The sequence below is a fragment of the Myodes glareolus genome, chromosome 3, assembly GCF_982192425.1.
Source record: "Myodes glareolus chromosome 3, mMyoGla1.1, whole genome shotgun sequence".
Classification (NCBI taxonomy): domain Eukaryota; kingdom Metazoa; phylum Chordata; class Mammalia; order Rodentia; family Cricetidae; genus Myodes; species Myodes glareolus.
The window spans coordinates 10,734,692-10,757,714 of record NC_142028.1 but is presented as its reverse complement, the minus strand read 5'-3'; the positions used below and the strand labels follow the sequence as shown (position 1 = coordinate 10,757,714).

At 36.9% G+C, this 23,023-nt stretch overlaps 1 protein-coding gene across 12 annotated transcripts in view; it reads right to left on the bottom strand.

Annotated features, from left to right (window-relative positions):
* Positions 1-23,023, bottom strand: part of LOC125399186 (solute carrier organic anion transporter family member 1A5-like) — a 73,674-nt gene that overhangs the window by 8,405 nt on the left and 42,246 nt on the right. For all 12 annotated transcript variants that reach the window (XM_087903986.1, XM_087903987.1, XM_087903985.1 and 9 more), the window contains 4 exons: positions 18,737-18,901; positions 14,629-14,830; positions 12,417-12,582; positions 7,491-7,663 (listed from right to left, as the gene is read on the bottom strand). In XM_087903986.1, the coding sequence (XP_087760112.1) occupies positions 7,491-7,663; positions 12,417-12,582; positions 14,629-14,830; positions 18,737-18,901 (706 nt within the window). The remainder of the gene's footprint in view (positions 1-7,490; positions 7,664-12,416; positions 12,583-14,628; positions 14,831-18,736; positions 18,902-23,023) is intronic.

Here is a 23,023-nt window from a genome sequence, read left to right as displayed (position 1 = left end):
TAGAAGGACTTGAACACCTTAATCCAGAAGAAGTGGAAAAAAGTGCCATTATGAAAGCAATAGAGTCCCTTAAACAGGATATGAATAACTCCCTTAAAGAATTGGATGAGAAGTATAACAAAAAGTTTAAAGAAATGAGTATAGAAATGGATGAGAAGTATAACAAAAAGTTTGAAGAAATAAGTAAATCCGTGAGTGATACCCTGAGAAACCAAGAAAAAACAATCAAACAGGTAAAGGAAACAGTTCAAGAATTGAAAACGGAAATGGAGGCAATGAAGGAAACATAAACCAAGAACCGGCTGGATATGGAAAACTCAGGTAAATGAAAAGAGACTACAGAATCAAGCATAACCAATAGAATACATGAGATAGAAGAACGAATCTCAGATTCTGAAGATACCATAGAGAAAATAAACGCTCTGGTCAGAGAAAACGGCAAATCCAACAAATTCTCTTCACAAAACATTCAAGAAATCTGGGACACAATAAAAAAACCAAATCTAAAAATAATAGGGATTGAAGAAGGAGAAGAACTGCAGATCAAAGGCACAGAAAATATATTCAACAAAATTATAGAAGAAAACTTTCCCAATCTAAAGAACGATATTCCTATGAAAGTTCAAGAAGCATACAGAACACCGAATAGACTGGATCAAAAAAAATCCCCTCGCCATATAATAATCAAAACACAAAACATACAGACTAAAGAAAGAATATTAAGAGCTGCAAAGGAAAAAGGTCTAGTAACTTATAAAGGTAAACTTATCAGGCTTACACTGGACTTCTCTATGGAAACCATGAAAGCCAGAAGGTAGAGGTACTGCAGAAACTAAGAGACCATGGATGCAAGCCCAGACTACTATACCCAGCCAAGCTATCGTTCACTATCAACGGAGAAAACAAAATATTCCAGGATAAAAATAAATTTAAACAATTCGTAGCCACAAATCCAACCTAACAGAAAGTAATAGAAGGAAAATTGCAACCCAAGGAATCCAACATTCCCAACACTGCCTACAATAACCCAGACATCTACTGACCCTTCACAACCACAACTCAAAGAATAGAAACACACAAACTCTACTACACACACACACACACACACACACACACACACACACACACACACAAAATAATAACCGGAGTCAACAACCACTGGTCATTTGGTCATTAATATCACTTAATATCAATGGACTCAACTCACCTATAAAAAGGCACAGACTAAGAGATTGGATACAAAAACAGTTGGAAAATGTAAAAGAAATGGATTGGTTTTTATATAAATACCATTTACCGAAGTTAAATCAAGACCAGGTGAACAATCTGTTAGTCGTGAAGAATTAGAAGCTGTTATCAAAAACCTCCCGACCAAAAAAAGGTTTTCCAAGCAAACGGACCTGATAAACAAGCGGGTGTGGCCATTCTAATATCTAACAAAATTGACTTCAAACTAAAATCAATCAGAAGAGATGGAGATGGACATTTCATACTCATAACAGGAACAATTCATCAGGAGGAAGTCTAAATCCTGAATATCTATGCCCCTAATATAAAAGCACCCACTTATGTAAAAAAAACTTTTAGAACTCAAGGCAGTCATCAAACCACACACACTAATAGTAGGAAACTTCAACACACCTCTCTCACCAATGGACAGATCAACCAAACAGAAACTCAACAGAGAAATAAGAGAATTACTAGAGATAATGAATCAAATGGACTTAACAGATATCTATAGAACATTTCACCCAAATAGGAAAGAATATACCTTCTTCTTTGCAGCTCATGGAACCTTCTCGAAAATTGACCACATACTCGGTAACAAAGCGAACTTCCACAGATACAAAAAAATATTAGTAACCACCTGTGTCTTGCCGGATCACCACGGAATAAAGTTAGAATTCAATAACAATTCGAACACCAGAGAGCCTACAAATGCGTGGAAGTTGAACAGTCAACTACTGAATCATCACTGGGTCAAGGAAGAAATAAAGAAAGAAATTAAAGTCTTCTTTGAATTTAATGAAAATAAAGACACAACATACTCAAACCTATGGGACACAATGAAAGCAGTGCTAAGATGAAAGTTCATAGCACTAAGTGCCCAATTAAAGAAAATGGAGAAAGCACATATTGGAGACTTAACAGCACACCTGAAAGCTCTGGAAAAAAAAGAAGTAGACTCTCCCAGGAGGAGTAGAAGGCTGGAAATAATCAAACTGAGGGCTGAAATCAACAAAATAGAAACACGGAAACCAATCCAAAAAATCAACGAAACAAAAAGTTGGTTCTTGGAGAAAATCAACAAGATTGACAAACCCCTAACCAAACTAATCAAAAGGCAGAGAGAGAACACTCAAATTAATAAGATCAGAAATGAAAAGGGGGACATAACAACAGACACAGAGGAAATTCAGAGAATCATTAGATCTCACTACGAAAGTTTATATGCCACAAAGTTGGAAAATGTACAAGAAATGGATTGGTTTTTAGATAAATACCATTTACCAAAGTTAAATCAAGACAAGGTGAACAGTCTAAATAGACCTGTTAGTCGCAAAGAATTAGAAGCTGTTATCAAAAACCTCCCAACCAAAAACAGCCCAGGGCCAGATGGTTTCAATGCAGTATTCTACCAGAACTTCCAAGAAGAGCTGATACCTATACTCCTTAATGTATTCTACAATATAGAAACAGAAGAGTCATTGCCAAACTCTTTTTATGAAGCTACAGGTACCCTGATACCAAAACCACATAAAGACACAACCAAGAAAGAGAATTACAGGCCAATCTCACTCATGAACATTGACCAAAAATTCTCAACAAAATCCTGGCAAACCGATTCCAAGAACACATTAGAAAAATTATCCATTATGATCAAGTAGGCTTCATTCTAGAGATGCAGGGCTGGTTCAACATATGCAAATCTATCAGTGTAATCATCATATAAATAAACTGAAAGAAAAAACCATATGATCATCTCATTAGATGCTGAAAAAGCATTTGACAAAATCCAACATCCCTTTATGATAAAGGTGTTGAAGAGATTGGGGATACAAGGACCACACCTAAATATATTAAAAGCTATTTACAGCAAGACGACAGCTAACATCAAACTGAACGGAGAGAAACTCAAAGCCATTCAATTGAAATCAGGAACAAGACAAGGCTGTCCACTCTCCCCATACCTCTTCAATATAGTGCTAGAAGTTCTAGCAATAGCAATATGACAACATAAGGGGATGAAGGGGATTCGAATTGTAAAAGGAAGAAGTTAAACTCTCGTTATTTGCAGACGATATGATAGTGTACATGAGCGACCCCAAAAACTCTACCAAAGAACTCCTACAGCTGATAAACACCTTTAGTAACGTGGTAGGATACAAGATCAACTCCAAAAAAATCAGTTGCCCTCCTATACACAAAGGATAAAGAAGCAGGGGGGAAATCAGAGAAACTTCACCTTTCACGATAGCCACAAATAGCATAAAATATCTTGGGATAACTCTGACCAAGGAAGTGAAAGACCTATTTGACAAGAACTTTAAGTCTTTGAAGGAAGAAATTGAGGAGGATACCAGAAAATGGAAAGATCTCCCTTGCTCTTGGATTGGGAGGATCAACATAGTAAAAAATGGCAGTTCTACCAAAAGCAATCTATAGAGTCAATGCAATCCCCATCAAAATCCCATCAAACTTCTTCACAGACCTTGAGAGAATAATAATTAATTTTATATGGAAAAACAAAAAACCCAGGATAGCCAAAACAATCTTATATAACAAAGGAACTTCTGGAGGTATAACCATCCCTGACTTCAAACTGTATTACAGAGCTACAGTATTGAAAACAGCTTGGTACTGGCATAAGAACAGAGAAGTCGACCTATGGAATTGAATAGAAGACCCGGATATTAACCCACAAACCTATGAACACTTGATTTTCGACAAGGGGGCTAAAGGTATGCAATGGAAGAAGGAAAGCATCTTTAAAAAATCGTGCTGGCATAACTGGATGTCAACCTGTAGAAGAATGAAAGTAGATTCATATCTATCAACATGCACAAAAATCAAGTCCAAATGGATTAAAGACCTCAACATTAATCTGACCACTTTGAACCAGATAGAAGAGAAAGTGGGAAGTGTCTACAAGATGTGTCCTACAAGGCACAGGAGACCACTTCCTAGGTAGAACCCCAGTAGCACAGACAATAAGAGAATCAATGAATATATGGGACCTCCTGAAACTGAGAGGCTTCTGTAAAGCAAAGGACACCATCAGTAAGACAAAAAGGCTACCTTTTGACTGGGAGAAGATCTTCACCAACCCCTCATCAGATAAAGGCCTGATCTCCAAAATATACAAAGAACTCAAGAAACTAGACACTAAAACTCTAATTAACCCAATTAAAAAATGGGGTGCTGATCTGAACAGAGAATTCTCAACAGAAGAACTTCGAATGGCCAAAAGACACTTAAGGTCATGCTCAACATCCTTAGCGATCAGGGAAATGCAAATCAAAACAACTATGAGATACCATTTTACACTGGTCAGATTAGCTAAAGTCAAAAACACCAATGATAGCTTATGATGGAGAGGATGTGGAGAGAGGGGAACTCTCATCCATTGTTGGTGGGAATGCAAACTTGTGCAGCCACTGTGGAAATCAGTGTGGCGGTTTCTCAGGAAACTGGGAGTCAACCTCCCTCAAGACTCAGCAATTCCACTCTTGGGAATATACCCAAGAGATGCCCTATCATACCACAAAAGCATTTGTTCAACTATGTTCATAGCAGCACTATTTGTAATAGCCAGAACCTGAAAACAATCTAGGTGCCCCTCAATAGAAGAATGGTTAAAGAAGGTATGGAACATATATACATTAGAGTTTTACTCAGCGGTAAAAAACAATGACATCTTGAATTTTGCATGCAAATGGATGGACATAGAAAACGCTTTACTGAGTGAGGTAAGCCAGACCCAAAAAGAGGAATATGGTATGTATTCACTCATAAGTGGATTCTAACCATAATTAAAGGTCTTTGAGCCTATTATTCGTGATCCTAGAGAAGCTAAATAAGAAGGTGAACCTGAAGAAAATCATGTAGTTATCCTCCTGGAGATTGGAAATAAACAAGAGTCCCAGGTAACCTCGGGTGCATGGTGGGGGAGGGTTGATGAAAGGGGAGAGGGTTAGAGAGAAGGAAGTAGGGGAGGAATGGGGAAAGCTCGGGGGACTGGGATGGGGGGGGAGGGAGGAAGGATGGATATGAGATCAGGGAAGAATATATCTCAACTAAGGGAGTCATTTTAGGGTTTACAAGTGACTTGATTATAAATGGGATCCCAGGTCCAAGAAGAGATCCCCAGATTGTTCTCTGGACAGAGGAGAGGGTGCCTGAACCGGCCTTGGCCCATAACCATACTGATGAATATTTTGCTTATCACCATAGAACCTTCATCTGGTGATGGATAGAGATAGAGACAGAGACCCACATTGGAACACTGGACTTAACTCCCTAGGTCCAAACGAGAAGCAGAAGGAAAGAGAAAGTAAGCAAAGAAGGCAAGACCAGAGGGAACCTTCATCCGACGATGGATGGCGATACAGACAGAGACCCACATTGGAGCACCGGACTGAGCCCCCCAAGGTCCAAATGAGGAGTAGAAGGAGGAAGAACATGAAAAAGGAAATCAGGAACGCGAGGGGTGCGATCACCCACTGATACAAGGGGACTGATCTAATGAGAGTTCACCAAGGCCAGTAGGACTGGGACTGAACGAGCACGTGATCCAGCCAGATTCTCTGAATGTGGCCATATTCTCTGAATGTGGCTGGCGTGGGGTCTTTCTGAAAAGCCATTGACAATGACTCTGGGACTTGTTTCCTCTGCATATACTGGATTTTTGGGATCCAGTCTGTTTGGATACTCACCTTCCTGGACCTGGAGGGAGGGGGGAGGAACTTGAACTTCCCACAGGGCAGGAAACCCTGACTGCTCTTAGGGATGGAGAGGGATGAGGAGAGGGAGCCGGGGGAGTGGGAGGGTGTTGGGAGGAGGGGCGGAAATGGAAACTTTTATAATTTAATAAACTTTGAAAAAAATAAGAGGAACCATATCAAAGAGTGGAAAGTTAGAGGAGAGGGGGAAGGGAGAAAATCAAGGAAGAGGAGAAGAGAGAAGACCAGAAGAGAGGAGGAGAGGACAGGAGAGCAGAGGAGAGGAATGAAGAAGAGAGGAGAGGAGAGGCATCATGAGAGAAGAGGAACGAAGTGAGGGAAAAGTAATGGGAAAGGAATTTGGAAAAGGAAGAGAAGGAGGAGGGGAGGGGATGAAAAGGGAATGTGGACAAGGAAACAGAAAAGTATAGTTTCCCATAAGGGGAAATTGAGAACATTGGTCCATTCTATTGGGAAAAAATATTTTGAATGACATATTGTACTTAACAACTTTGCTTCTGAATTCTATTGAGACAAGAAAACGGTTACAGTCTCCCCATTGTTGGTGTCTATTAAGTTTGCTAGACTAGTAAGAACATGTGGAAGAAGAAAATAACTTGAAACTTGACTTTCAGCTTCCTCACTTTATATTAGAGATTAGAGTATCTGCTTTTATATTCTTATATCTTCTCATTAGAGAGTATCTACTACTGTATTCATGTGCCTCTTGGTCAGATAATATTATTGAATTTATGTTTTTTACAAAGACAGATTGAGTTCAGGATGTCAAGGGAGCCTGGTCACTTTTACACATAGAGTTTTACATATTGCCAGTCACTTAGCTGAGCAAAGGAAATGGGTGGAGGTAAATACTATCTTCCTCCAAAACAAGATGTCCCTTAATTTAGGCTCAAGACATAAAGGGAGAAAATAGAAAAGGACCAGAAGAAAAATTTCAGCAAACTTTACTCTTAATGTATCAATGCTATTTTTGTATTAAGAGTCTTGATAAAGGTAACTCAAAACATTGAAGTTCTGGGAACCATTACTCCAAGGGTCTTTCTTTGGAAAACAAATTTTAATAAATGAACAAAAAAAATCTAAATGGCTTTGGTAGGGTATTCTTTGTGTAAATGTGCTTGCCACAAAGGCTTGATGACCTAAGTTCAACAACCAGAACCCAGAGATGTATAAGAAAAAAAAAATACAGAAGCCTAAGTCGGTGACATGCTTCTGTAAATTCAGCATTCCTATAGTAAAATAGGAGAAAACAGAATTAGTTAGATCTTGAAGACCAGGTATTCAGTAGAAATAAAAGAGACCCTGACTCAGAAGTAAGATAAATAGAGAGAACTGATTCCCAACATTGTCTTTTGATCTCACCCTGCTCTCAGTGGCACACAGAAACCCAGCAGCCAGTCACACACGCGCACACACACACACACACACACACACACACACACACACACACACACACTCATACACTCATGTAAGCACACAATGCTATGAGGACGAGAAACAAAGATAAATGAACAAGTTACTAATTACCTCAGAAGAACCATATACCCAGGTAGAGCTGCTAGTGAGTAGATAAAACTGCAAATTACTACCATGATGAAAAAGTAATGCAGCTTTATAGTACAATCAGGGCCTTTCTTGCACAGCCCGAGGACTGCAGATGAGTTTCCTGAAGACTGAATGCAGCTGCAATTTTGAAACACCTGTAAAAAAAACAAAACAAAATCAAAATGAAACAAACAAATAAACAAAAAACAATGTCTTATTTGCAGAAGAAAACTATGGGGCATAAATGTTCAGTATTTGCTACATAGCCAATTAGAGAAAACTGGAAAGTGTTGAAGACAATAGTACAACTCAGAGGAAGAGCACTGATCTATCATGAATGAGAAGGAGCAAGAATACCATTAAATAAATACTAAACAAGTAAAATGGAGGTTATTTTCCCCTTTATTAACATCTCTGTTTTGGCATTTGAGAATTTTATCTTAAAATATAAAGGGGGAGATTTTTTTTTAAAGAATTGGTATTTTTTTCTAAATACATGAAGTAAATTTGCAAAAATTCAATTATCCTGAATGCACACTTATTTGCTTTTTTCTTTGTTTTTATTCTATGTGTGTCTACATATGTGTGTGTGCATTTTTGTATGTACCTGCCTATGTATGTGTGTGTTTATGGGTGAACATGAATATGCCATGGCATCCATGTAGAAATCAGGGGTAAGTTATGGGACTTGGTTCTCTTCTTCTCTCATATGGGGCCCCAGGATGTAGCTCTGGTGGTATTGTTTGGTGACAAATATCTTGACCCACTGAACGAACATTTAACCTGCACATACTTTTGTAAAAAAGTAAACAAATACTGTTTTGTTTTGGCCCAGTAATAAGTACAAAAACAAAATGTGTTTCAGAATGATAATAGAATACTAACAAGTTACATGCTTACTACTGAAGTCCTCAAGAAGACAAGTTTATTTTAAGAATAAAGTTGGTTCTTTTTTGAATTATGTTTCTGGGCATGAGTAAGAATCAAAAGTTATATTTTATTTTGACTACCAACCAACTCTGTAAGTATTATAATATGTTGAAGGCAAGGAAAAATACTTAAATCTTCATCTGCTGAGCTATGTGGGCTGCAGAGATGGTACAGTCTGTATAGTCCTGCACAGGCATGAGGACCTGAGTTCAGATCTCCAGCACACATGTGAAAGATGCATGTGTAGAAAAGGTGCTCACAACACTGGTGCTCTAAAAGACTAAACAGGTGACTCCCTGGGGCTCACTTTCCAGGCAGCCTAACAGAATCAGCAAATTTCAGGCAAGATAAAGCTAAAGCAAGCTAAAGCTAAAGCAAGCTAAAGCTAAAGCTAAAGCACAAAGTGGATGGGACCTGAGAGTCCACAGAAGAGGTTGTCTTCTGATCTCCATATGCACATGCAGCTCTTCACACACACACACACACACACACACACACACACACACACACACACAGAGTCTGTGAGGTCCTTCTGTCTATCTGTTGCTTTTATTGGTGAATGAATAAATAAATACCTTAGCCTGTTGATAGGGCAGAACTTAGGTAGGCAGGGAAAACTTGAATGAATGCTGGGAGAAGGAAGACAGAGAGAGAGGCAATGGAATTGCTGAAGAAGATAGATATGCAGAAACTTTGCTGGTAGGCCACGATCTCGTGACAATATACAGGTTAATAGAAATGGGTTAAATTAATATAAGAGTTTGCCAATAAGAACCTAGACCTAATGGACCAAGCAGTGTTTTAATTAATATAGTTTCTGTGTGGTTATTTTTGTTCTGGGAGACTGGGATGAACAAGCAGCCTCACTCCTCCAACATATTGGCGCCAACTTCGGTTACTTCTTCCATGCAAAACCTGAGAAAGCATAAAAAGAAATTCTAGACACAAAAGAACAGAGTTAAGCATAGTTTGGTTGCAGCATTTTCTTGGGTGGGCTCTGTTTGATAGAAGTAAGAAGAGGCAGGGCTCCTTTTAGAGAGGATTTCCTGATTCAGTAGTAGCAAAAGAAAAAAAGCCATGCCATTTTGAAATACAGTCTTTCTGGGACCTGCTGCAGCATGACCTATGGCTCTTTCAGGAGATCAAGTATTTGTATGTGGTTTGTGAGAAGCGTGCTATGGCTTGCTTGGTGGCAGTGTGCACTGACTATGTGCATGGAAGTGGGGCGGTGGGTGTGCCTGCTGTAAGCAGCGAGTAGTGCACAACTTGAAATGGGTACAGCAAGCAGGAAATACCCAATGTAGCTTAGTAATGTCACAGCTTATATTCATAAGCACTTAGCATTTTCAGAAGCACTTCTGGTCAGAAAATAATTACAAATACATAAAGACAAATCCAGATAAGTCATAGTGTTGTATAAATGTATGTAGGCTTGGAAGAGAGAAGAAAAATAGTATAGAGATTCATAAAATAAAATTAATGCTTTAAAAAAAGGGAAAAGTCTTTAAAAAGACAGAGTACAGATAGACATAGATTAAAAGGAGTGAAAAATATAGCCACATAAAACAGAAAATCCACAGAGAGTATGGATTATGTATATTATTGTGTTTTCTTTGAATATTTTGACTGTGAAGAAGCTAAATACAGAGAGATATTTCATTGAATGGGCTGCTAAGTTAAACCAACATAAAGGTATCTTGATTCCAAAAGTTGAGTCTAAGGATATGTTGTTTAGGAAAAGAGCTTTTTACTGTTATCACTGATGATGAGAACCTGTGGATCACTTCCAGACAAGTATGGTTTGATATAGCATGAGCCTCTGAAAGGCTGCTGTGAACACCCTCAAAAAATTACTTCCCCCAACTGCAAACTGAGATGAACCTAGCACACAGGATACACTATTGAAAGACCTGATTAACAGGACCCCGAAACAGCTATAAGCAGTATGGACAGAACTACACCCATATTCCCAAATATTGTTTATAATTGTTTGTTTACATTTAAAGTGGGATATGCTATAGAGATGAATAATTTGCATTGGTATGGATCTTGGTTTATTGATACAAATTTAATGTCAATTTTGTTATATGTATATGTATTTCTGGCCTTGATTAAGGTATTGTGTTTGTGTAGCTCATTTAAAAATATAGTGTATAATTAAGAAATATAGGTTACTAGATACTCATCTCTTATAGTCAAACTTGAAATCATGTAAGTTAGATTTTCTAGATGGATAGAGATATATTTCTGTTAGCTAGGTATTCAAATTTTTCAGAGACCTTCAGAATATAGCATTTAAAATGAATGAGAACTTAAGATTTTCATGACAGTGAGACACATCTGCTCCTGGCAGCACCAGCTACTTCAAGAGGATGATGGGCATTCAAGAGGTTTCTTATGGAATTTTCTATCCATTTGGGCAAGAAACTGCTCCTGCCTGGACTGCTGAACTGGGCATGCAGGACCCACAGAGAAATGACTGCTGAACTTGCCTAAAGGTGAGAAAATCCTTTGGGGTTCCTGCTCCATGAAAAAAATCTGCTAGATATTCTGTAGGACACAGAAAAAAGTTACTGACAAACTGCCTTTATAGGTGGAACTGTCTTTAAAATGTCCTGCATCAATGAAAATGTCTGCTGGATACTATGGGCTTGTAGACTGAAGATTGATGCCCCAATGGTACAAAAGAACTTTGGGTGACTGTACAGGTTGCGAGATATCTCTGTCAATTCTCTAGTTTTGAAAGTTTCTTGCAATGCACTGCCTGTTTACTTAGGTAATATTTTATCCTTCTAGAGTCTTTGATGAAGTTAAAGAGTAGATATACTTCTGCTTAATTATGATAAAAGAAAATATATACATAAATAATGTAACTGTATTTCTTGCTTGATAACTGTTTTGTTTATGTAATTTTACTATGTTAATGCTTTCCTTTTTGTGTAAACAGAAAAAGGGAAATGGTATTGGAAGTCCTTCTGTCTATGTGTTGCTTTTATTGGTTAATGAATAAAGAAATTGCCTTGGCCTGGTAATAGGGCAGAACTTAGTAGGTGGGGAAAACTGGTCTAAATGATGGGAGAAGGAAGGAGGAAAGAGAGAGACACCATTGAACTGGTGCCAGATAGAGACATGCTGGAATTTTGCTGGTAGGCCACGACCTCACGGCAATATACAAATTAATAAATGTGTTAAATTAATATAAGAGTTAGCCAATAAGAAGCTAGAACTAATGGGCCAAGCAGTGTTTTAATTAATATAGTTTCTGTGTGAGTATTTTGGTTCTGGGTGGCCAGGACAAACAAATGACCTCAGTCTTCCAACACACACACACACACACACACACACACACACACACACACACAACTACAATAAATAAATAAATAAAATAAGTTTGTAATATAAAAAATAAGTTTTCTGCCTGCCTCTAATGCACAATTTGTTTGAGTCTGACTCAACTTTATGAGTCTCTATCACAAAAAGGTCAGACTTTGTCCAAAGCATTTTAAAATTTTAATTTTAGTGTTTATGTGTGTGCTTCTGTATCTCTGTATCTTAAAGCAGGTGTATGTGATGCCTGAGGAAGGTCAGATTGAGTGTAGATTGCCTGGAGCTGGAGTTGTGAGCTGTTCCTATTGGTGCTGGGAGCCAAACAAGTGTACTGAATGAGCAGCAAGTGTTCTTACTGCTAAGCTAGCTCTACCACCCATTCTGAGGATTTTAACTCTAATACTTTGAAAAATCGTCTCAATTGCTTTTAAATTACAAAATAATTCCCAGACTCTGTCAAGGCTTTACATAACATCTGGAACTGTAAGGTCAAATATGCATATACACAGTAAAATCAGTTGTTCACAAAAATATTCATATCTATATTAAGCATGAACTAATTTTTGCCTTTTAGAAGATGTAGGCTTAGATCATAGCACTTATTAATGCAGTGAACAAAACATCAGCCTCCAACACTGAGAAGATGCTTACCATGTTAATTCCTGTTCCAACAGATTTCTCACAGCCTGCAAGGCAGGCTGACATGTATGCTATTCCATTGTCTCCACACACTGGATCCCATGTTTTGGTTAAACAGTTACACCTTGTGTTGCAGTTAGCAAGAATCTTTTTCTCCACATATAATGGCTGCTGAATTCTGAAATGATTTAAAATAATGTTACAGATAGTGAAGAACCACCATGCTATTTATCTTCTTCTCTTTATCTCAGCTTGTGTGTGTGCAAACATAGAAAATGAAACAGGATGAATCAGTAAATTTGCAAAATAATGTTTTCAATAATACCAAAGTAGAATTGTACAGAGTAACTCTGTCTCCAGTCGTGATGACTTCACACAAGGTTTGAGTGACAGGATTTGAACTCAGCTTCTAGAATCCTATGTTACCCCTTTCCAAACCCATTAAAAAATTTGGGGCATGTGTTTTCTATTGCAGAAGATGATGCCTGATTACTCAAACCACTGTTTTGTGGGTTTAAATGAAGCATCTATTTTATAAATGGAAATTACTGATGTTGCTCAAGCTAGTCCTTTTTCATTTTTTCCCACTGTGCAAATTAATAACAAATTACACTCCTCATTTTTAGTTCTAATAGTACAGCATTTTCTTACATGGTTGGTAATTAATATTTATTTTTGAAATAATTGAAAAACCAGCCATATAGATGACTTGTGTGCCAATGAAATAGTCCAGAGATCACAAACTGATATTTGGGTGTTTTCTGTTTTTGCTGTGGAGGAGGAGATGAATTGTGTTTCTTTCCCTCCACCCAATTTCTCTATCCTCCCTTCCTGAGTCTCTCTCTCTCTCTCTCTCTCTCTCTATACCTCTCTTGTCTCTCTCTCTCTGTGTGTGTGTGTGTGCGTGTGTGTGTATGTAAGCACATGTATAATAACATGCATGTGAAGAGCAGAAGACAAACTTCCATCTTGTTAGATATAGAGTCCTCTGTTGCTCACTGATGCATATGCCAAACTAACAGGCCTATGATCTTTCAGGTTTTTCTGACCATGCCTCTCAGCTCACAGTAGGAATGCTGGGATTACAGATATCATGACAAGCTATACATGCATTCTGGGGATCTAAACTTAGGTATTTCTGCCTATCCGGTAAATATTACAAATGAGTTGTCTCCCCAGAACCTTGAAAGGAATGCTCATGTATATGTTTTATTTCATTTTGGTTGATTGGATGATATATAACTCTGCCCTAAACTAAGCTTTACATTTTTTATGCTAATACAGAATATGATCAGGTAATCCTTAAAATACAAAGTCTAAGACTACAAAGTATATGAGATATAATTATATTGTTGACATAAATAAATATGCACACATATTGACTTGCCATGTATTAGACTCAACTGTGCTAAATTTGTGCCCATTGTAGAAATCTATGAAGGTTTCTTGGCCTGTATAGCTGAGTTTTAAAACTATCTGTTGTTATATTAAACATTTTAAGTGATCTGGAATATAAAATACATGGATAATTTAGGCTACAAATATCTAGATTATTTTCTTCACTATACTTCAAAGCAGACTAGGATATCATTTTGGCAACTACTCATATGTACATAGAATTATAAATTTACTCATTGGTAGTCCCTAGGCATCTTTAATAGGCTCACATTTGTATATGATTGATGGGTGAAAGAAAAATACAGGATAACTATGTATGATTGTCTTTATGTTGTAATAAAATAACATGGTCATATTCAGTGCTTGAAGAAAAATGACTTAACATTAGTGAAAATATTATGACCTTGGTGTGAGACAATTCTATATTCTGTCAATTATATTTTAACTAAATGGTGATTGGCCGGTAGCCAGGCAGGATGTATAGGTGGGACAACGAGACAGGAATTCAAGGCTGAGCAATAAGAACTGGAGTATTTTTGGAAGAAAGAAGCTCTCTCCAGTCCTGTCTCAACCACCAAAGAAGAAAGACCTGACCTGCCCTACTGAAAAAGGTACTCAGCCATGTGGCTAACATAGATGAGAATAATGGGCTAGGATATGTTATAAGAGCTAATATGAAACCTGAGCTAATTGGACAATCAGTTTATAACTTATAAAGACCTCTGTGTGATTTTCTCTGGGACTAAATGGCTGGGGGACTGGGTGGGACAAAAACCCCAACAAGCAGGCCCTCATGTTACATGACTGTACTTAGGAAACAACATACCGTTCGTGTTCATAAGATGTAGTTAAGCCAGCAACTGGGAAATTATCACAGGTCCACATAAAGTTTAATAAAAATAGAAGCCACTCAGTCAGGGATAAGCAGAAAGCTACATATGCAGCTTTCTTGACAGTAAACTTGAACTTTTTCATAACCAATCCGCCAATTAAATATCCAGTAATTACTGGAGGTAAGTTATAGATACCTATAAATGAAAATAGAATAGTATTTATAAAACACAGCAGAAAAATAAATGTTATCAATTTTTAAAAACATCGTACTTAGGAAATTACTTAACTCAAGTATACATTATCATAACCCCTACTCATTCACATATTTCAATTGTCCCATAATGTCACTTTAAAAAGAGAATTGGCATTTACCTAATGATTTAAAACAAGTTATAAACACATTGTAACCCTCACACAGACAGACACACAAACTCGCATACACACAATTAAGTATTTTAAGTACTTTTTTTTTACTTTGAAATTTTGAAGGTCACCACTGAACCCATGCTTATCACATATAGAGCATTCTGTGCACTGCTTATGTTGCACAGAAATCTTTCTTCCTGACTCTAATTCCACTGCTTAAAAAACATTAAATGGAAGTAATAAGCCTGACCTTTTGACTGAGCATTTACTATTAATATAAGCCTCAGTGAGTTTATTTGAGAGCACAAAAGGGTAGTCAGGAGCAACTTATTGGTAACTGCCTTTTTTCCAGTGACTTCTGCTTGCTAGCAATGAGCAGAGGTGTGACTCCTTTAGGAGACAGCTACCTGGCATGGCAAAAAATGGGCAGTTCTCTTGAGAAGCTCTGCTACTAAATTCTTAAGTGGTGTATATGAATGGTGGATGATATGCTATTTGGTGACTTTGTACACCCAGAAAGTTCCTAAAGTTAGGGCGATAACATAGCTTCCAGAGCTGGTGGTAAACATACCTTAGCAATGAGACTGGGGTCTCATGGAACCAAGCAGTTGGAACCTGCCACAAGATCTGCCAGTGAAAAGCCATTTAGCAGTTTAAAGGTTGACTTGTGTGGTCAGAAAAGGATAAAGATACAAAATAAAAGGAGAATCAGATTGGAAAAAAAATGTCTAAATATTCCATGGTGTTTAAAAATATATATAAGCTTAAGAAAGAAAACAAACTGAGTACCGAAAGTCACAGAAAGAATAGTTTAAAGTTATAAAGTCTTTAAAAAGAGAAGTACAATAAAAAAAACGATTAAGCCATGCAGAGATGAGGAATACACAGGGAGTCTAAATAAGGTATGTTATTGTATTAATTTTGAATTTTTTTTAAATTATAATGATCAAAAGACAGTTGCTAGGGGACATGGAATTGTCAGTAGGATGGCAAATTTTAAAATTTGGGCTATCTTAAATTTAAAAATGAAATAAAAATATACTTGTCAAATAAAAATCAAAAATGTTTTGGAGAAGAGTATTTGCTTTTGTTTCCACAAGAAACAAGAATCTGTGAATTCCTTCAGGAATAATATTTGTCAGGTTTGATCATGGAAGACCTCATGAATCTTTCAGATTATATCTATAAGTTTACTGCTTATCTTCCTAGCACTTGGTCATTATCTCAAATTATCTCAGGCACCCTAAAGATGCCTTCACCAATTTGAAGAACATAATGCCATATTTCCAAGAGGTGCAGGGGAGGCTTTGGTTATTTGGTGGCCTATGGATGTTTGCTATCAATTAGGGGAATATCATATGTTGATGTAAATTTAAGTGAATTTTGTGTCATGGCATACATGTTTCTACAGTTGTTTAAGTTGCTATACCTTTGTAGTTCATTAAAAAAATAAAAGCTGAAGTTCTGGTTTTTAAAAGTTACTGTAAAATATTTAGGGTAATCAACAAGTACAAGTTGTAGTTAGTCTCACGACAATCATATTTGTAGACATGTTAGGCTTGTTTTCAAGATCATGTAGAGATATATTTTAGATAGATAAATGATTTTCAAGCACTCCAAATATCTACAGAATATGACACATGAAATGTGCTGATAACATTAGGTTTTTCATGACAATGAGACACATCTTCTCCTGGTATCACCAATTTACTTCAGAGAAGGTAATAAGCATTAATTCAACTCTGTAGGCATTTGCTTTTTTGGAGCAAGATTTGAAATTTTAACCAGAAACTACTTTTGCCTTGACTACTTGACTGCATACTCTATAATCTGGACATGCCAGATCCATAGGAAAAAGATTGCTGAACTTAGCCGAAACAAGGCAGGTCAGTCTTTCAAGATTCTTGCTTCATAGAAATGTTTGCCAGACATTTTGCAGGACACATAGGAAAATGTCTGCTGAACTTTTCCAATACAAGGCATGATAGTCCTTTGAGATTCCTCCTTCATGAAAGAATCTGTCAGACATTCTGCAGGACACAAAGGAAAACAATGATGAACTTTGCTAATATAAGACAGGTAGGTCACTCAAATTTCCTGCATCACAGAAAAGTCTGCCAGATACTGTAAGATGGTGGAATTAAGATGGATGCCCTCCAATGTTACAGAGAAACTTGACTACTGTTCAGGCAGCAAGATGTATGTCCTGTCATTAAGTAACATATCATTCTTCTGGGGCCTTTGATAGAGTTGTAGATTAGTCAGTCATAATTATAACTTTCCTCAGTTACAATGAATAAATTAAGTATAAAATTTAGAATCACTGAGATAAGATAGATGACAGAATATTTTATATAATTTTGCCAAATACAAATTTACTAGATATTGTACCTGTAATTCTTAATAACTGTTTTTGTTGTTTATAATCTTACTATGTTAAAGTTAAAACCTTCCATTTTAATTAGACAAAAAGTGAGAAATGCTGTGGAATAATCATTTTGTACACTGTAAATATGTATTACCCTCATTGATTTAATACAATTGATTGGCTAATAGCTGAACAGGATTGAAATAGGTGGGAGAGTGAAACTAAGAATGAGTAAAAGAAGGGTAGAGTCAGAGGAGTCACCAGCAGAAACTGAGGGAGCAGGAGACAAATGTGTAATGTTAATAAAGTTGCCACCATGTGGCTGTAGTGAAAGGAACAGTGGGCTATGTTCCCACTGGGATCCCGGCTCCCCAGCTAGTTTACACCCAAAATAATTACATGGAAACTGTATTCATTTAAACACTCCCTAACCCGTTAGTTCTAGTCTCTTATTGGCTGATTCTCACATCTTAATTAACATATTTCTAATAATCTGTGTAGCACCATGAAGTGGTGGATTACTGGGAAAGATCCAGCATGTCTGACCTGGTGGCTTGCTCCATGGCATCTGCCTGACTCTGCTTTTCTTTCTCCCAGCGTACTCCACCCACCTATGTTCTGACCTCTCAGGACAAGCAGTTTATTAATTAACCAATGAAAGCTACACATAGAAAGAAGACCCACCTACATCATGTGGCTGAATATAATTAACAATTATGAGTTAATTTAAAATGTTTGATCTGGTTAGCAATAAACATGAGCTATTGATTGAGGATTTGTAATTAGTATAAGCCTTGGTGTGTTTATTTGGGAGTTTCTGGAAGGACTGAAACTTCAATCTATATAAATGAAACTAGGAAAAATTCAAAGTTAGGTAGGATCCCTAGGTTTACTGTACTAACAAGAAAAGCAGATGTGACTACACAAACCCCACAAACCTCCAGAGGACTTAGTGACTGAATTAGGAATAATGTGGAAGGCAAGAATTGAAACTCAGAAGTAAAACCTGGGAATAAGATATAGAATCCCAGTTAGTTAAATCTATATTCCTCTTTGAATTAATATGTTGCCTATCTAAAAATTGACTAATATGAACATCCCTAAAGATTTCCATAATGATGATGATTTCATTATGATTAGAGAGAGAACAGAGAGGATATTTTTGGCCTTTTCCTTTCTTTATCAATTTTTGATTTATTTTCCTGGAGATTAGAAAGAAGAAATTTACAAATGTGCTAACAGACATCAATTTTCTTGTAGTTTCCAAGTCACATTATCATGTTGTTTTGTATGTCTTTGGAGACAATTTTTATCATGTACTTGAGGAAAGGGAAAGTGATACTAAAGAAATAATAAAATTACATACCTATAAGAAAGACTATCTCTGCAGTTGATTTTCCATATTGCAGTTCCAGGTACTTAGGAAGGAAGACAAATGTTGTGGTAAATGAATTGATCTGAAGCACACTTACAAGGACAAAAAGCACATAAATCGGATTGCTGAAGAGGCTCTTCATGAATGGAAAGAAATCTGAAACAAGAGAGCGTCAAGACCATCAAGATAGCCCAGTCTTGGTTTTTGTGTCTGCTAAACTGAAATCTTTTCACAGATTCTGTTTGTTACACAAATGCATTTAATAAATCTTTACCCTTCTGGGCTAAAGTTCTTTATCATCGTTTAAGGAGATTTTGAAAGATAGTAACTAAACTTGCTTTATAAGAATCAGAACCCAATTGTGCCATCAAGCACAATCTATAAGGAGATTATATCATATCTATGGTCATACCTTTTATTTTTTTTTACTTTCCCTTTTACTTATATCCTGCATTCACTAGAGAGTGACTAGTCTGTACTCTGGAAACTTCAAGGGACCCTCTTTGATGAAGTTTGAGCTCAGATACTGATGTTAGCACACCATTGTGGAAAAATAGAGAAGCAAAAAACTTAGGAAGACTCCAAGAAGCTTGCTGTGACTCAGCCAACCTCAGCATCCCTGCAGCACTTCCATTTATTAGAGAAATTAGTGATATTTTTAAATTTCTCAACACAAGGGTCTCACTGCAAGGGATGCTAACTCACTTAGTGTAGACCTTCCAACTGACTTTACCAGAATCTTTTCCTGTTTAGCTGGCTGTGACTCAAGTTTGTAGCCTCTTTCTGCTAAATAGATGAAACCTTACAAAGATAATTTCACTGACCTCTACACTAAATAATCTCTTTTCTTCTCCTCATGTTTTCTAATTGCATTTCTAATTCCATACTATCCTTAATAAATTGTCTAAAGTTTTAAGAGAGCAAAATACCAAAAAAAATTTTAGCACATTAGGAAGAGCAAATAGTGGCAAAATCCATCTTTATGAATGTGAGGGATGCAACCGGAACTCCCAGAAGGTTTTGAACTCACCCATGTTTGTGGACATCCCTGTTCTCCTAAATGAGTCTCCACATTTTACATTGATTTTTCTATGTGTCTTATACTATGCTAAGTTCTTTCCTACTCTTGAATATCAGGTTGACCTAGCAGACCACACAATCACACATAACAATCAGTATTATTCCTTTTAGGAGAATCATTAACATGACCACAATTCTAAGAGTGTTTAAGCCTCAAAAGTTCATCCTGATGTAACTGTCTGCCAAGTTGTGGTTAACAGTGTATAAGGTAGATGTGTGTCATTCAGTGCATGATGGTTTTAAAAGTTATGAGTGACAAAAAAAATAGGTACATCATTAATAAAGTTCTCCTCACAGTACTCTGGACAAGGATAGTACAGAAACGCAAGAATGTAATGTGATTTTCTTTTCATTTTACAGGTAAATAAATAGTGCCTTCCTATCTTCCAACTATAAACTTTCAAAATTTCAGAGCCCAAGTCTTGCTCCCCACACAATTATGAAGTTTATGCTAAGATTTAATAATAAGTAGTCTTTAGTCTCTAGACCCTAGGCCCCAAGGCAAAACCCTGGGCCCCTTCCCCATCTGACTCAGTTGCACTTCCTGCATGCAGGTTGCTTTAGAAACCCTCATCAAACCCAGTTCCACTATGCTCCCAAACCCACCCTACAACCATGACCTCAGTGACTCCCTGAGACACACACATGGACTCTACAAACAGATTAAGAACAGCTCCCTGACACAGAAAGCAATTGCATCAGTTCAAGACAGGATCCCAGAGACACAGACACCACCTACAAGAACTGGACCAAGAGGCAAAGATACTGCCTGAATGAATTACAAGACGAGATGGATAGGTACCAATGAAAGAAGACATTCAATACATTCAATATTTGTTGCAATGTGGCAACAACAAAACCTAGTATCCTAATACAGAAGAAGCAGAAAAATATAACTTTATGAAGACGGTAGAGACTCTTAAAGAGGAAATGAAAAAAATCCCTTAAAAATATGGAGGAAAAAAACAAAAGTTGAAAGAAATCAATAAATCTCTTATGGAAAACCAAGAAAAAAAAACAATTAAAAAGGTGGAGCGAACAGTTAAAGACTCAAAAATTGAAATAGTGGCAATAAAGAAAACACAAAATGAGGGAATTCTGGAAACCAAAATCTGGGTAACTAAATAGGAGCTAAAGATACAGCAAAAACAAAAGAATACAAAAGATGAAAGATAGAATCTCAGGAACTGAAGATGTGATACATGAAATAGATTCATCAGTCAAAGAAAATATAAATTCAACATTTTTTGACAAAAACATACAGGAAATTGGGACAAAATGAAAATATCAAACCTAAGAATAATTGAGATAGAAAGAGAAGTACTCAAGCTCAAAAACACAAAAAATTTATTCAACAAAATTATAGAAAAAAAAACTTCCCCAATCTAAAGGTAGGATATGCCTATGAAGGTAGAGAAAGCTTACAGAACACCGAATAAACTGGAAAAAAGTCCTGTTGTCATATAATAATCAAAACACTAAACATACAGAATAAAGAGAGAATATTAAGAGCTGCTAGGCAGACGGTCATGTAACATATGAAGGCAGACCTATCAGAATTAAAACCAATTTTTAATGGAAATTCTAGAAGCCAGAATGTCATAGACAGATATGCTTAAGACACTAAGAAACCATGGATTTAAACCCTAGCTATTATACTCTGCAAAGCTTTCAATCACCATTGTTGAAAAAAAAAACCCAAGATAGTCTATGACAAAAACAGATTTAAATAACACCTATCCACAAATCCAGCCTTACAGAAAATACTTTAAGAAAAACTCCAATAAAAGGAATTTAGCTCTACCCACAAAAATGCTGACAACAAATGATCTCACATCAGCAAATCCCTAAGACGGGAAATGTAATGCCCTGTCTTCCCTGTTCCTTGAGGCCAAAGCACAGGATGCAAGAAATGTTTATGCTAACCAGCTTAGCTTCCCCTGCTCAATTCTGCCAGCTGGAGGGGATTAGTTCAGAACCTTGTTTCTGTCTTTGCTATGGTAATTTCACCTGCTAAATAGGGTTCTCACAGGTGCCCTGAATCTCCTCCTATCTGTCTGTCAGTGTTCCCAGCCTGGCACCCCCTACCTGAAACTTGGTGCCAGGCGCTCAACACCGTGATCTCACACCTGGCTGGGAGGGAGCTCTCCACTTCTGGGGCAAAAGTATTTAACCCTGGATTAAGTTGAATAAAATTGGGCATTCTCCCTGAGAATGACTCAAACTCTCTGTCTGTGTCGTGTCCGTCTTGTGTTCAACCCCTAGGACACTATAGAGCTCGTGAAAAGTATGGAATCCCGGTCCATACTGGGTGGGTGGTGATGCAAGACCCCGTGTCATGGAAAGACCGCCACAGGGAAACACACAAATACTACCACTGAAAAATAACAGGAGTTAACAATCACTGCTCATTAATATCCCTTAATATCAATGGACTCGATTCACCTATAGTAAGACATAGGCTAATAGAATAGATACAAAACAGGACCCATCCTTCTGCTACATAGAAGAAATACACCTCAACCTCAAAAAGAGATATTACCTTAGAGTAAATGGTTGGGAATAGAATTTCCAATGGAAAGGACTTAAGAAACAAGCTTGTGTAACTATCTTAACATTAAAAAAAATACTTCAAACTAAAAGCAATCAAAAGAGATGGAGAAAGATACTACATACTCATCTCAGGAAATCGATCAAAATTAAATCTCAAATATGAATATCTATGCCCCAATTACAAGAGCACCCACATAAGTAAAAAAAAAAAATATTTACTAAAGCTTAAATTGCACACCAAATCCCACACACTAATAGTAGAGGACCTCAACACCCCACTCTCACCATTGGATATGTCTGCCAGATGGAAACTTAACAGATAATAAGAGAACTAATAGATGTCATTATTCAAATGTACTTAACAGACATCTACAGCACATTTGACCCAAACACAGAAGAATATATTTTCTTCTTAATACCTCATGGAACCTTCTTTAAAATAGACCACATAGTCAAGAACAAAGCAAACCTCAACAGATACAAAATAATTGGAATAACCACCTCTATCTTATCAGATCATCATGGCTTAAAGTCAGAATTCAACAACAACACTAATTTCAGAAAACCTACAGATTCATTGAAATTGAACAATGCTCAACTAAGTAAACCCTAGATAAAGGAAGAACTAAAGAAAGAAATTAAACT